This window comes from Lissotriton helveticus, chromosome 1_1 (assembly GCF_964261635.1).
Source record: "Lissotriton helveticus chromosome 1_1, aLisHel1.1, whole genome shotgun sequence".
Lineage (NCBI taxonomy): Eukaryota > Metazoa > Chordata > Amphibia > Caudata > Salamandridae > Lissotriton > Lissotriton helveticus.
Window position 1 is genome coordinate 1,125,949,723 of NC_136057.1, and position 16,847 is coordinate 1,125,966,569.

The 16,847-nt window shown below is 49.7% G+C and overlaps 1 protein-coding gene across 2 annotated transcripts in view; it reads left to right on the forward strand.

Annotated features, from left to right (window-relative positions):
* CEP290 (centrosomal protein 290) overlaps window positions 1-16,847 on the forward strand; it is a 1,500,249-nt gene that overhangs the window by 1,154,791 nt on the left and 328,611 nt on the right. For both annotated transcript variants that reach the window (XM_078678872.1, XM_078678869.1), the window contains exons 42-43: window positions 8,678-8,833; window positions 10,411-10,534. In XM_078678872.1, the coding sequence (XP_078534998.1) occupies window positions 8,678-8,833; window positions 10,411-10,534 (280 nt within the window). The remainder of the gene's footprint in view (window positions 1-8,677; window positions 8,834-10,410; window positions 10,535-16,847) is intronic.

Genomic DNA, 16,847 nt, shown 5'->3' on the forward strand with positions numbered 1-16,847 from the left:
CTGAAAAACCCTCCCAGCAACCTCAACAGCAAGAAAGCCGCGTGGTTCACCAACAATCTCAAAGACTCCAAGAAATCCTGCCGTGACCTCGAGAAAGCCTGGCGCCACAACCAGTCAACGGATAACATGACAGCCCTCAAGAACGCCACCCGCAAACTCCACCAGTTGATCCGCACCACCAAAAGGTCATCCTTCATAGAACGACTGGACAACAACACCCACAACAGCATGGAACTCTTCAACGTCGTGAAAGAGCTCTCCAACCCCAACGCCAGCAACAACAACATCACGCCTTCTCAAGACCTCTGCAACTCCCTGGCCACCTTTTTTCACCGTAAGATCGTCGACATACACGACGGCTTCGGCGCTCAGAACTCGTACCCCACCACCGAACATACACCCCCCACCACCACCCTGTGCGCCTGGACTCAGGTCAGCACGGAAGATACCACCCACACGATGAACACCATTCACTCAGGCTCCCCAGCCGATCCCTGCCCACTCCACATCTTCAACAACGCCGACTCCATCATCGCACCCAAACTTCGGGACATCATCAACAACTCCTTCATATCCGCCACCTTCCCGGAGAGCTGGAAGCACGCAGAGATCAGCGCCCTCCTGAAGAAACCCACCGCAGACCCCTCAGACCTCAAGAACTTCCGCCCCATCTCGCTCCTCCCCTTCCCTGCAAAAGTCATCGAGAAAACCGTCAACAAACAGCTGACAGCCTTCCTGGAGACGAACGGCTCCCTCGACCCATCGCAGTCCGGATTCCGAGCAAACCACAGCACCGAGACCGCCCTCATCGCGGCCATCGACGACATCAGGACCCTGCTGGACAAAGGAGAAACCGCCGCCCTCATCATACTCGACCTTTCGGCTGCGTTCGACACGGTCTGCCACCGCACCCTGACAACCCGCCTCCACTACGCCAGGATCCAAGGAAAGGCCCTGGAATGGATCACCTCCTTCCTCTCCGACAGAACCCAAAGAGTCCGTCTCCCGCCCTTCCTCGCAGAAGCCACCAAGATCATCTGTGGCGTACCTCAAGGCTCCTCGCCCATCCCCTCCCTCTTCATCGTCTACATGAGCCCCTTCGCAGCCATCGCACGTAAGCACAACCTCAACATCATCCCCTATGAGGAGGAGCTACGCGGGCATCCAAGATGGTCGCGTGAGCAGAGGGCTCCCGAGACCCGTGCCGCCCTTCTGCAACTATCCTTAACATATCCTTATTTTGAACATGGGCCTTTGAAGACGAACTCTTGTGGACCTCAACATCCTTTTCAAAATTGAATTTGGACGTCGGGCGCTGTTTTTACATCGACTTCCATTTTTTCGGCCTGCCCCGGACATGGCCAGGGTGCTCTGTTGTTTTACTGGCCGGGGAGTGGTTGAACAACAACGGCTGGAGGGAGCCTCCCCGGTCGGCCCCATCCCCACTTTCGGTTTCGTTTTTCACGATGATCTCCGAGTTGCTGACGCTCTCTAAGACCTATTCTGGACTTGGCGTGGCTTTGCCTTGCTGTCGGCCTCTGCCTCTCTTGAGGGGTTTTGGCCCCCCTGCTCTGCTGCCGTTTACTCATCTTTTGGCTCATTTCTTGTCTTTACTGGGCCCACCAGGTTCGGCCATTTTCACCAGGTCTAGGGGGCCCCTTCGGGGCACAGCTTCCAATATGGCCACCAAACCAGAGCTGGAGAAGCGCAAGACTAAGACGCCGGTCCGCGGGGGACATACCCAGACTAACGTCATGGATAGATACACCCAACCGATGGGTACCCCCGGTGGTACCGGTCGTATTCTTGACGACCCCAGGGCTGACCCGACCACGCCCGCAGATGTCTCTCTTCGTGAAGTCATGACTGCCATTTCAAACATGCAGGCCTCTATGGGACAGCAATATGAGGCTCTTGCTTCTAAAATAGACACTGTGGCGGTGGATGTCACGCTGATTCGAGCGGACATGGCTAAAACTAATGAGAGGGTGAAAGAGTTGGATTTATAGACCTCCAGCCTGATCGCTGATGTCACGGATGTACAGACTGAGATCGGCAACCTGAGATCGTCACGCGACTCGATGGCCCGTCGACTCGAGGAATATTACAACAGGGCCAGGCGCAATAACGTGCGCATCATTGGCGTGCCGGAAAATCCCGATAATTCTGCTGTTGATCTCCTTGTGGAGGACCTGGTCCTGAATCATCTAGCTCCCGCCGGACTTAGCAAGTTCTTTGCGGTTGAGCGTGCATACCGTTTCCCGGGCGGGAAGGTGCAGCCTGGTGCCCCCCCGAGACCAATTGTTGCTAGGCTTGTCCATTTTCGGGACAGAGACGCTATTCTCCAAGCATCTCGGAAGCATGGCTCCTTGAAGTTCGACAATAACACCGTGAACTTTTATCCAGACTTTACTCCTCAGGTCCAGCGACAGAGACTGGGGTTTCAGGGGGTGAAGAAGCGGCTACGAGACCTGGGCCTCAAGTATGCTATGCTGTTTTCCGGCTCGACTTCGGATTGAACATGGGGAACAAACTTTCTTCTTTGACCGTCCGGACAGTGTCAGTGACTGGCTTGATTCTTTGCCGAAAAGGGATGATCGATCTGAGCACTCCGGTGGAGCCGAGGGGGGCGCGTCGGATCAAGAGTGACATTGCGATTCCCGACGTCTGTTTTTCACCTGAGTTTTGCTATTTGTTCTTTATTATTGTTTTTGATGGGTCCAGGGGTGGCGTGGGTGTAGGGGACTTTTCCTCCTCCTGGGGTTCTTTGTGTAGATTAGTTTAATGATTGGGCGACAGGCACACTGCAAGTTAGGGTGGTTTTTAGTTCGTATGCAGGGGTGCAGGGTGGGGGGTGTTGTAACGGGATTTTGTTGGGGGGTGGGGGTTGGGTATGTTTGTTTCTTTGTTTCCTTCACAAGGCACCGTGTTGTTTGCTTAGCTCCATCTCCTGCGGGGCTTCGGGGGGGCGGGGCGCTGGTTCTTTCTTGGGAAGGGGGGTAGTGAGTTGAGACTGCTATCCTGGAATGTCAATGGTTTGGGAGACAGAATAAAACGAGGGGTGGTGCTGCAGTTCCTTCGACGCCACTCCCCTGATATTGTCCTACTGCAAGAAACGCACTTAATTGGGAATGCTTGCCAAGCGTTGAATAGACGTGGGTATCGGTTAGTCTCACATGCCGGATTCACCTCTGGCTCCAGAGGGGTGGGGGTTCTGATTAGGTCCTCTCTTCCCCTCGAAATTGACGATATCATGCTTGATGATAGAGGTCGCTATGCTGCGCTTTCTGGGAGATGGGAGGGTAGGACGTTCTCTGTAGTCACCTTATATGTCCCTCCGGGCCTACAGGCCACTACTTTTGCAGACCTGGGGCGGCTTCTCCTGGGGCTGCCTGAAGGTTTTCTGATTCTTGGCGGGGACTTTAGCTCTGTGGTTTCCGGCACTACTGATCGTTACCCCCCCCCCCCGGGACTTGCCTAGGTCCCAAATGTGGCTCAGTGAATTGCTTGAGACCTTTGGGTTAACGGATGGTTGGAGACTCATGCATCCTACACAGTTACAATATACGTTCCATTCCGGGGCTCATGGTAGCCTTTCCAGACTTGATTATTTCCTTATGCCTGCATCGCAATCGACCTCCATTAGGGAGATCCGCCATCTTCCCAGGGGCATCTCTGATCATTCCCCCCTTTGGTGTAGTGTTGAGGCCGGGGTGGGTGCTGCAGGTAGAGTTGCTCCTATTAATCCGTGGTATCTTCGGAATCCTGCGACCCGCTCCGCCCTGGTGAAGGCTATAGACTGTTACTTTGCTGATAATGTGGGGTCTGTTTCTTCCTCTATCTCATTGTGGGAGGCTTTCAAGACTGTGGTTCGTGGGCATTTATTGTCATTGATTGCTGCTGTTAAAAAGGCTAAATGTGAAGAACTTGCACGCATCGAATCTGAAATTACTGTGCTTGAGAGCGATCTCGATGGTGATGTCTCCCCTGCTATATTGCACTCCCTTAGTTTGAAGCAGGCAGACTATAGAGCCCTTGTGACTGACGCTGCGAAAGTCATGTATAGAGACCAACAAGGTAGGATTTATGATGTGGGTGACAAAGCGGGTAAATTGATTGCATGGTTGGATAAGAAAGAGAGAATGAATCGAGTAGTGCCTGTGATTGAGAAGTTGACTGGTGAGCGCGTTTCTGACCCGGTGGGTATTGTTGGGTGTTTTGTGGACCACTTCCAGACGGTGTATGCCTCGGTCAGTGACAGGGATGAACGTGACTCTCAGCTCTTGCTGCACAATATTGCCTTGCCCTGCCTCTCTGATAAGGATAGGGCCTTAATGGATGCTCCTATCACGGTGGACGAGGTCGCAGTCTCCATCCGTGCCCTCCGGTCGGGTAAGGCCATGGGCCCCAACGGCTTGCCCATTGAGCTCTATAAGCTGCGGCCGGACAAACTGGCGCCTCACTTAAGGAGCATGTTCCTTGAGGCCCTTGATTCTGGTGTCCTCCCCGTCGATCAGCTTCTGGCCACTATAGTTGTGATTCACAAGGAGGGTAAACCACGCGATCGTTGTGCTTCGTATAGGCCTATTTCGCTGCTTAATGCCGAACCCAAAATACTTGCTAAATTGTTGGCCACTCGTTTGATTGGGATGATTGGTGATTTGATTCATCCGGACCAATCAGGTTTTATTCCTCACCGGAACACCGCCCTTAATCTCCGGAGGCTCCATGGAGTTCTCGCGAGAGCTGGGACTCTGACTGAGCCGGCCATTTTGGCTTCCCTTGATGCCACTGTGACTTTTGACACCATTGAATGGCCGTATCTCTGGGCTACTCTCGCTAAGTTTGGGTTCGGACCGACATTCATCGCCAGGGTCAAGCTTCTGTACGAAAGGCCGCTGGCCCAGGTGGTTGTTAACGGGAGGGTCTCTGGCACTTTCACGCTTGGCCGAGGTACCAGGCAGGGCTGTCCATTGTCCCCATTGCTTTTTGCCCTTGCTTTGGAACCGTTAGCTGAGTGGCTTCGCTGGGAGCCTTCGCTGAAGGGCATTCGGTGGACTCCTGACTTTGAGGACCGCATTTCGCTCTATGCGGATGATATCCTCCTTTACCTTACGTCCCCTCGGAAGTCCCTTAATGTGCTTTTTGATGTCCTTACCTCCTTCGGGAAGAACTCGGGCCTTGTCATCAATTGGAACAAGTCCTGTGTTTATGTTTTGGCCGGAGAGCTTCCTCCGTTGCCCAGTAGATTCCCGATCCAGTTAGCTACGTCCGGCTTTAAGTATTTGGGTATTTACATTTCCTTGGATCCCGCCGTTCGGTTCGACCGTAACCTTCGAGCCCCCCTTCAGCGGCTCCAGCTTGATGTTGTTCGATGGCGCCGGCTCCCTCTGTCACCCTTGGGACGTGCGGCTCTCTTCAAGATGATGTCGCTACCCAGATTTTTATATGCCCTCCAGAACTCTTACGATCCTATTCCCCTGGCTATTTTCGAGAAGTGGAGGGCCTTCAGAGGCGGCTGATTTGGGATGGGCGTGCGCGCATTGCCCTCTCCAAACTCACTCTTCCATGGTACGATGGCGGTATTGCCCTCCCGGACATCAGACGTTATTACTGGGCCTCTCAACTGAGTGCTATTAACCATGCCACCTATGCCCCCGGTTTGACGCCAGCCTTTGCAATGGATAATTGTCTTTTGCCTGGTGGAAATTTCAACAGGGCGCTGTACTCTAAAGGACCCTATAAGACTTGTGCCGGGCCCACTAAAATTGCTGTGCGAGTGTGGCGTGATGCAAATACTGCTCTGGGTTGGAGGGATAGGTTGTCCCGTGCAACCCCGTTGTATGACTCGGATGGTTTGGGCAATTTGTGGCGATCGAAAGGTTTTGTTAAATGGGACATGATAGATATAAGCAAGATTGATGATCTTTGGTCCAAAGGGAATGTTAAGACTTTTGAGGCACTAAAGATTGAATATGAGCTTGACGTTAAGGAATTTTTTCGGTATGTCCAGGTACGGCCTTGTTGTCTGCCTTCCCCAAGGGGACGGAGATCCCCGAGTCCTCGCCTTTGGAGGACCGTATCCTTGATGGCTACGTACCTGACAGCACAATTTCACTGATTTATAAAAAGCTCATTAACAACAGAGTCGACTTGCTTGTGCGCCTTAGGGCCTTGTGGACTGCTGATGGGTTGGAGCTGGACGATGAGGACTGGCAAATGGCCGTGTCCTCCCCTAAGGAGGTGGCCATCCCTGCTCGCCTTCGGTTCGTCCAGCTCAAGATCCTACATCGAGTGTATGTCACTGGTCCGAGTCTGGTTCGTATGGGGCACTCGGTGGATGGTCTGTGTAAGCGTGGGTGTGGTATGAGTGGCACCTTCCTTCATATACTGTGGGAATGCCCTGAAGTGGTTAGGTTTTGGTCCCGTGTACATACCACCATGGAAAGGGATATGGGAGTTACACTCCTGCCTGAGGCCTGGCGCTGTCTCCTTAATGTATGGGAACCGAATGATTATAATACTGCACAGATCTGTTGGGCAACCCTCGGTAACATGATTGCAAAAAGGGACATTGCGCAACTATGGGGTTCCCACAGACTGCCCACTATATCTGCATGGAAGGAGAATATGGACTGGTGCATGTTCCGAGAAAAGACGGTGTACTTGTCCCGGGGCAGACCTAAGAAGTGGAGCAGAATTTGGTCTCAATGGAATGCCTATCGTGGGAATGTATGTACTCCCCCTCAGGATTTTGCCCTTAATATCCCATTGTCTCCCTAAAGGACATTCCTGGTTTTTTAAATTTTAAATGTATGTATTGCATGGTTTCCTTGCTGCCCCCGCCTCACCTTGGAATTGATAACTGAAATCCTGTATGCATAAGTACTGAGCTTGCTCCCCATCCCTACGTGCTTCCCGAAAATGACTTTTTGCCTTGTGAAGTGTATTGTGTTGTTTGTAATGTTTTAATTTCAATAAAACTTAAAAAAAATAAAAATAAAAATCATCATCCCCTACGCCGACGATACCCAACTGATCCTCTCCCTCACCAACGACCCCACCTCCGCCAGAGCCAGCTTCCAGGACGGAATGAAAGACATTGCATACTGGATGAAGCTCAGCCGCCTGAAACTGAACTCAGACAAGACGGAAGTCCTCATCCTCGGCCCATCCATCTCCGCTTGGGACGACTCCTGGTGGCCCCCTGCTCTGGGCCCCCCACCCAAGCCCACGGACCACGCACGCAACCTGGGCTTCATCCTTGACTCCTCCCTCGCGATGGCCAGGCAAGTTAACGCAGTTACCTCCTCCTGCTTCAACACACTCTGCATGCTTCGTAAGATCTTCCGCTGGATCCCCACTGGAACCAGGAAAACGGTCACCCAGGCCCTCATCACCAGCTGTCTGGACTACGGGAACGCCCTCTACGCTGGGACCACCGCCAAACTACAGAAAAGACTCCAGCGCATCCAGAACGCCTCAGCACGACTCGTCTTGGACATTCCCCGACACAGCCACATCTCCGCCCACCTGAGGGACCTGCACTGGCTCACCGTCAGCAAGAGGATCACGTTCAGACTCCTCACCCACGCACACAAGGCTCTCCATGACTTGGGCCCCGAATACCTCAACAACCGCCTCACGTTCTACACGCCAATCCGCCAGCTCCACTCCGCCAGCCTCGCCCTCGCCACCGTCCCACGGATCCGCAGAACCACCACCGGAGGAAGATCCTTCACCTACCTGGCGGCCAAGCCCTGGAACACCCTCCCCACCCACCTACGACTCACCCAGGACCATCTCTCCTTCTGGAAGCAACTGAAGACCTGGCTTTTCGAGCAGTAGCAGCCCCCCCCAAGCGCCTTGAGACCCTAGCGGGTGAGTAGCGTGCTTTACAAATACTCTTGATTGATTGATTGATTCCATACCTGAATGTATAGCGGGTGTCTGGGGAGGGGGGATATGGGGAGAGAGAAAACCTGGCCTGCACTAAACCACCAAGAACAAGACGGCACTTTTGACAGCGCTTCAGTTTTAAAGATCATGGATGATCGGTCTAAGTCTCGTGTGAAGCAGAGACGTGTGCACTTTGTAAGAGTGTGTGTGCACTCAGGAAAGGCCCTGTGCGCGTGCACATCTTGCAGGGAACAATGCCGGTAACTGCAGTTCTCCAGCATTGGTATCTTTCATAGATTCACATGCTTCCCTTTCTCCTTCACCAGAGTAGAGGCTCTAAATCAAAACATTCTTTCACACTGATGCTATGGAAGTTTGAACTATGAAAGCTCCTAAGGCACGTGGAGCTCAGTGTTCTCTCACCTCATCTGCTGAAGTTTGAGCTTTTTCTAATGAGGGGACTTGGTAACTAAAGTGTATGGAATATTCTCTGTACTGCTATTGAAATGTTACTGTGGGACTCCACCTCAACAACAGAGAAGGAATAAAACATCTGAACTTTTGAAAGATAGCAACACTGGAGAGTTGTAGTTTCAGATAAGTAACTTGTTTCTTGTGGAAGTAGTCTGCCAGCTTAAATGCTATTTTTTCAGGTCTCTTGAATTTTGCTACCCTTCCATTCTCTCTCATCCAGAAAAGGGTTTACTACAGATTGTTTTCTTAGTATGTTTAAATGTACTCATAAATGCAACTAATGCAAAGTCACAAATTCTTGTAGGGCTGATCAAGAAAAAATTACCCTCCAGAAGAGACTAAAGACACGTGGAGTTACTGCTGATCACGTTGTTGGAATACGAACGGTGGAATCAGAAAAAGAGATTGAAGAATTGAGAAAAAAGAATTCTGAACTAGAAAATGAAATTTTGCATGTGAAGTAAGCATTTTGTTATCCATATGTATTGGAGGGTTTCAAACTGATAATGTGGGTAGTCTATTTGAACAATGTTAATGCAGTAAAGGAATAAGGAGGACTGATGATTTGAGTGTTGGTGTTTGGTATTTCTTTAAAATCAATTCTGTACCACATGTCAAAAAATAAATGATACAAATGTACTATTTGGAGAATGGCTGGCTCGCCTTTTGCAGGAAAAAAGGTGAGAGTTGTTCTAGATTGGTAACAGCAATAAAAGAAGATTTGGTGGATTATTGGTGCAAAGACTCCCATATTTAACAACATGGCTTGTCAGATGACTTTGTAATGTATGATTGACAGTAACATATGCTGCTGCCTAAAGGAAGAATCTCTTGTTAATCACAAAATAATCACAACCAAATTATAATGAATTTAATTTGATTTTTATCTCATGAGCATCAAAATTATATCTGTTCATAGGTATGCAAACCTTTCCCACTGTTGCCACTAAATGAATATTGTTTATGTCCCATGTAATTTGAGGAGTAAAGGAACTAAGGGCTAGATGTATGAATTGCTGGTTGCAAAACTCTAGTCGCAAGGTGCGACCATTAAAGCATTTTATGAACCAACTTATCTACTAACTGCTTGCTTTATAAAATTCTGATTCTGAGTAGATAGTAATATGACATGCCTCATAACTATCATTGAGGTAGGTTTCAAACTGCAGCTTACTCAGATTGGTGGCTATCTAGGATATAATGGCCTGCTAAGTTCTGCAGATCACCAAGTCTGGGATCACATTTCAATAAAGTATACATTCTTTTAAAAACGTATCTCCTTTTCCTGAAAGGAAATGGTGCTGTGTTTAAAAACATTTTGGCATTTTTCAAAGTTTGTTTGAGAGTTGGCCTTAGTCCCATGGACCTCCGCCTTCTCCCCAACAAACTTCCCTTTTTCAAACGATTTACCATCTCAACTAGGACTTACATCATTTTTCACTGTTTTGCAACTGTATTTCTGTCACTAAACATTGATACATATCATACCGATTCGGTATTTGGAAGGGAAAACTACAACATGCTCCTTCTAAATACCGAATAAGTATGTGTTTGCAATCCCAATTTAGGGAGACAGTAAAAGTTTAAATACTCTTAAAATGGGATTAGTACATTAAAAAAGCATTTTTTCATTTGCAAACTTCAAATTGGGGTGTTTGCACCCGCACAAAATGCTTTGTACACCTGGCCCTAAGTTCGTAATTGTGTAAGTTTTGCAGATTTTCCACCTTTGCGCATTCTTAATGACACAGCATTATCCTCTGTTCAAGTTTTATGCAGTTTGCCTTAGTTTGAGTGGTCTCAAAAGGCTGTAAAATAAGAATTTTAAAAAATAAATATAAATAAATAAATATAAAACCAGCTTTACCGGTTTTATATTTTTGTACTAATGTATTAGATACTTTAGTGGAATTATATTTTATGGCTGTTTAAGTGATATGTTTTATTTTAAGATCTAAACGTAAAAACACAATGATTATACAGTTGTTTGCGAACAATAAAGTTGAGATTAAAATATGCATAATACCTCTGAAACAGGACAAAGCAAGCTTTGCCGCGGGATTCTGTGGTGGAAGACCTGCACTTCAAAAATCGTTACCTTCAAGAAAAACTTCAGGCACTGGAGAGGCAGCTTTCAAAAGACACCATTTCCAGGCCTTCGGTAAGTGTTGGCAATCTCAGATGACAATAGAATAATCTACTTTTGTGTTAGAAATAGGCCTGTGCCACTTGTGAGCTCTCTTGCATATTCCCTGTAAGGCAATTTTATTTATATGTTAACAGCAGCAAATTATGTGCAGGTTTCTAGCGTTGTTTGTTTATAGCTGCTTATTGCTGCACCAAACAATTGCTCAATACTATTGATGACTGATATACAAAAGGAAAATATTGTATTTATGATCAGTACTTCTAACCAAAGATTATTTACCCTCTTAATATACCCCAGGCGTCATCTGGATCCGGAAACATTTTAGCCCTACGCACCAATAGGTGGCATTATGTGGCTTTGTGGCAACGTTGTTCTGCTCCAGAGTGATGTACAGGACCGCAGATTAGTGCCAATTGCACACACTGACACCAGACATGGATCATGAGCTACCCGTCATCTCTTCACGAAACCATTATCTTGAACAGTATTTAAAAATTCCACTGTGCAAGGGAAAATATTGGTATCCAGAACTCCTGGGCTTGAGCATCCATTCTCCGATCAGGCTGCTGCATGGGGTGAATCTTTCATGGCAGCAGCAGAGCAGGTTCCAGTACCTAGGCCTGCATAACCTTCACCTCTATACTTGGAGATTGAGCAGCAATAGCTGACTGCCTTCAAACTCCCTACCAAGGTTGTAAATGTTCTCTTGGCATCCAGTTCCTCAACAAAATCAGTATATGGCTGCCTTTGGGACAAGTTTGTAGCTTGGTGCAGTACTCAGCCGATTGGCTTACTTTAAGGAAGGTAAACTGAAGTATCGCTTTTTGTCTTGCCCAACAAGGACTTACTATGGGCACAGTTGAAAATGGCCAGTCAGCACTTTTGACCTTTTTATGGCTGCCTGTTTGCCTTCTGTTTTTAAATCACCTGTTGTGATGTAGTTTGTGAAGCATTTGAAACATTAGCATGCCTCAGTGTGACCTTAACTTTGCTCCTTCTCCCCATCTAGAGAGGAGGAAAGCCTTCATTGGATTGGATTGTACTATGCATTAAAATCTACTAAGCACTGGCCAAGAAGTACCCTCCAGACTTTATTCAGCCTCATTCCATTAGATTCAGGGCTGCTGCCACGGCTTGGTCATGTGGGTGCCTGTTATGAATATTTGCCAGGCTGCTACATGAGCATCACTCCATACATTGACAAAGCACTACTTTCTGAGCGGCCAGGTCTGTTGGAATGGCCATTTTGTCCACTGTATCCTGCAGTACTTTTTATTTTGAGCCAGTTCCCCACCACTTGGAAAAGGTACTGCTTTGGTATCTATTCAAAAGGTGATGAATCTTCGGTTAGAACTATCAGAAGAACAAGTTACTTACCTTTGGTAATGCTCTTTCAGGTAGATACTCAATCTAATCACAGATTACTCACAGACCCTTCTATCCTCCCTGTTCTGTGAAAAGATCTCTATCTGAAATAGACCATCTGAAACAAACACGTAGTGATAGATTCCTTACCTTAGAATTACCTCAGGCATCAGACTGGATCCGGAAAGTTTTCGTCAGCAGTACCCTTCGCGCCGGAAGGTGGCATTGTGTGGCTCCGCGGCCGTTGTTGGCGTCGTGGTCGCCGAGATGACGATGCGGCAGCTACGTAGACGCTGCCCTCGAGCGCTGATGTCAGCTCTTTCTTTTTCCGGGCAAGCAAGCGCAGATCCGGAGAGGGCAGTTCCACAGTCACTTTTTGACTGAGTTTTTCAAGGCCTTTTATGTCTCTGTATTTCGAGTCGATCGACTCCTGGTGCCGTAGGGATGCCCAGTTTCAAGTCCTGCTGGGACTGTCATCGAATGATGTTGGTGACGGACCCGCACCGAGTGTGTCTCTACTGCCTGGGGCGAGACCACGACCCCAAGTCGTGCCCTGACTGCTGGACCATGGCGCTGAAGGCTTTGCGGTTGCGGTCTCGAAAGTTTCTTGAAGTCCAGCAGTCGGCTCTGCACCGTTCACGGTCCTGGTCCCGTGGGAGGTCGAGGGAGCGGTTGCGAAGCCACCACCATCGTTTGTCGGGATTGAAGTCTTCGCACTCGAGTCAGGTAAGGCGAAGCATCACAAGAAGTCGAAAAAGCGGCATCGCTCTCTGACTTCCCCTCGCTCGTCGCGGCTGAGGTGCGGGTGGTGCCAACCCCACGGCTCCGGCAGAGCCTACGCAGTTGCCGTCGGCCTATCTGCAGGATTCTCGGTCAGCTATGGGCCGCCTCTTTGGGTAGTCGGGCCGCCCGGTGTGTCTTTGGACCCTTGGGCCCGACTGGGGGCCCTCGCTCTGCATTGTTGGCGGCTCCGGCATCGCTGTCGGCTCCGGCCCCGGAATCCCAGGGCCCCCTAGGATCCAGGCCTGGATCTCGGTCGATGCCGGTTGACTGCGTGACACCTCCACCAACGTCGACCCCACTGGCACCACTTCCGACGTCGCCCATGCCCCCGGACGACATTGTCCCCGGTTTCAGGCCTAATGTGGACATGCCACCGCCGATTCTGACATCGATGGGGTCTTTCTACCCCTATGTCCAACCTCCTTATTTTCGGCCTGTTCATCAGCCTTTGGAGGAAGGGGAGGATTGGGAGGGGTTTGATGACCCACCCACAGCACAGTGTGAGTTTGACCCTGACAGGGCAGAGGAATTGGGGGATCCCAGTGGTCTTGGCACCCTCCTACCGTGACTACAGACGAGGGTGTGAGTTACGCTGTGGTGTTGCGTAGGAGTTGCCGAGGCTCTCCACCTCCAACTCCCTACAGTCGCCGTCAGGACTAACCTCCTGACAGAAGTGCTTCAGCCAGCAGCTAGGTCTGCTTGGCCACTGCTGCCTTTTAATTATGCACTTTCTGACGTTGTTTTGAGCACCTAGTCCAGGCCCAACACGTGCTCCTGTGGATAGGAACCTGGCCCGACGCCATCACCCGGCTCCGGGCGACCTCATTTTCCTTTCCCAACACCCCACCCCTGAGAGCTTGGTTGTCCAAGCCTCTGTGTCCCCAAGCGCATTCCCTTCCCCACCCCTGGACAGGGAATCCAAGAAACTGGAACAGTTCGGTAAGAAAGAAATTTCTTCCGCCAGTTCAGAGCTGCGGTCTGTGAACACTGCATGCCTCTTGGGCCGTTATTCCCACTCTGTGTGGGATACGGTGGCTCAAGTGCTGCCTCAGTGTCCAGAGGAGGCCCGGACAGTGCTCTCTCAAGCTATTGCTGAGGGGAGAAACGCAGCAAAGATCACGATTCGTTGTGGCCTTGACACCGCTGACTCGCTGGGCAGGGCGATTTCCACGACAGTGGCGCTCCATCACCACGCCTGGCTGAGGACTGGCTTCTCTGGGGATGTCCAGAACACGCTGATGAACATACTCTTTGATGGCATTCGCCTTTTTGGCCACGCGTCCTCCTCCTCCTTCTCTGCTTTTCGCTCCTTTCGTGGCCACGGAAGGGGAGCCCCGACACGTTTGCTTCAGAGCCACGGGCATGCGCAGCAACAGTCTCAGCGGAGCCGTGGACGTGGAACCCGCCGAGGCAGGTCATGGGGCCAGCGGGCGGGTCAGTCCACCTCTACCCCAGCCTCTACTGCCTCCAAACCTTCCTAGTCCGGTCTTTCAGGCCCCTCAAACGCCAGTGGGCGGCAGGATCGCTATCACCTTCCCCACTGGCGCACCATCACTTCGGACAGGTGGGTTTTACAAATAGTTTGAAGGGGACACTCCATTCCATTCGAGACTACCACTTCAGCCATGCCACCCCAGCACCACCACATGTCCGGGGATCACTTGGCACTTCTTCAACAGGAAGTCGCGGCCCTCTTGGCCAAGGGGGCCAACGAGCGCGTTCCTGCTCCAGATGTAGGACGTGGTTGTTATTCCCACTATTTTCTTGTGCTCAAGAAGGACAAGGGCCTGCGTCCTTTCTTGGACCTTAGGGAATTAAATCGCTTCCTCTAGAAGGAGAAGTTCAAGTTATTAACTCTTGCTCAGGTCTTGTCTGCCCTCGACCCTGGAGACTGGATGGTAGCTTTGGACCTGTTGTATCCGGACAAAGGGGTGCTTAGGACGAGACCCTCGTTCCTTCCTAAAGTAGTTACACCTTTTCAAATAGGACAACTATTACTCTGCCCACCTTTTCCCCACCTCCCCACCCTTCCAAGTAGGAGGAGAAACTCCACTGTCTGGACCGAAAACCTGCACTGTCCTTCTATCTTGACCACACTAAAGATTTCCGGGTGGCGATCAACTCTTCATTGGCTATGTGGTTGTCAAGAAAGGCCGGGCTGTCCAAAAGCATACCCTCTCCCGATGGGTTGTCCTTTGTATAAAAATGTGTTATGCGTTAGCGAAAAAGGAGCCTCCAGTAAGGCTGCGTGCTCATTCCACTAGGGCTATGGCAGCCACTACTGCATTGTCACGCAGAGTCCCACTCCTTGATATCTGCCAGTCGACAACGTGTTCATCTATACACGCGATCACCAGACATTACTGCCTGGACAGTCTAGTCCGGAGGGACAGCTATTTTGCCCGTTCTGTCCTCCAGGACTTTCTGGTGGGAACTGGATTGATATTGCTGGGGTATCTATTCTAAGGTAAGGTATATATAACTGACTCTTTCAGATGTAAAAGTTACTTACCTCCGGTAACATTGTCTCTGTAAGAGACATAGGCTAGTTATAGATTCCTTACCACCCCACCCATCCTCCTCACCCTGCAAACTGACTTCTAGGGATAGGGACTCCTTTACAGGGCCTTAGTTGTGGCACACCAGTGGTCAGTGTCTTTCATGGCTCTGTGTTTCTGGCATAGAAAGTAGTTTCAGAACTGACGTCAGCACGCAGGTTTGGTATCTAAGTAGGCACACTGACATCATCCTGGCAACCACGATGCTGACGACGGACGCAGAGTCGACCGACGCCACCTACTGACGCCAGGGGTAATGCTAAGGAAAATTCTCTGAATTCAGTCTGATGCCTGGGGGTAATTCTAAGGTAAGGAATCTATAACTAACATGTGTTTTGCCCCCCCTACTTTTCAACTTGTACACTGCAGACATGGGGCAAGCCCTGAAAGACGCCAACCTAGTACCTACGAGATTGGGGAAGTTGGCCCTGGGAACTCTCCAGTATGCCGATGATACAGTGGTCATGGACCACACCAGGGTGGGGCTCCAAAGAGCATTAAACATTCTTGCAATATACAACAAGGAAAATAGCCTACAAATTAATGAGAGCAAGACCAAAGTAGTAATCTTTGGTAAATACCCCCACAAAAAACAAGCAACATGGTCTTTGGGTGTGCACCGAATCAGGACAGCCACATCCTACAGTTATCTGGGGGTATGAGTGTCGGGGAGGGCTACTGCAGTCAAACACAAAAGGAGTTAACACCGAGAATTAACAAAATAATCCTGTCTTTCAGACGTCTAAGCCATCGCCTAGTTAGTCCATCTATAGAACCCATGCTGACTGTACTTGGGGCAAAACTGATTCCCGCAATCATGTATGGTCACTTAGCCTTCCCAGGAGCACTTGAGAAAGTCATCAACGCGGCCCAGGTGAAAGCTTATAAGACTGTGCTACAAGCTCCTAGACAAGCAAGGAACAGCAGGCTAAGGTTGGAAATAGGTTTGAACCGCCCGGAGTTGGTACTACAGGGGACCTAATAAAATATTACATCAGAGTACTGAAAGACCCTGAAAACAATCTCAAATATTTCCTAAAATTTATTTTCAGAGTAGCGGGCTCCCCATGGCTCTCGAAGTTGGAACAAGCAATAGACCAATTGAAAATCGAGGGAAAGAGCATGTCCCTTCAGGAAATTCCTTATTCTGCCTGGGCCCAAGCTGTAAAGCGCCAAGTCCGGATCATCTGGTTTGAACTGGATCGCTCATCACTCCGGTACAACTCCCTCACATTGGCCCTAGACAAGTCATATACTCCTGGCAAAGGTCAACCATATTTGCAAGATTCACTTTCAGCTCAAGCAAGAAAGAAAATTCTGTACTTGCGCCTCCTGGCCCTCAAGATTTTTGATTTTAACCCAAAATGGGCACGAACTGACAGCACAGTCTCCTGCCGGTTATGCAACTACCACAGAGAATCTTGGCTACACCTTTTATGCTGCTGTTCAAAGCTGGCCAGCTCGTCATCGTTTGCTGCGCCCGGCCCTAAGGGACTTGGGCTTCAGAACCTGCAGAGAGGCCTCGGACTGGTGCTTCTCAGAAACCACAACTTGTTTACTTGCCAGGGTTGGCAAGTGTATCAATCAAATTAGAATTGCACTTGATTTCCATCAAAAAG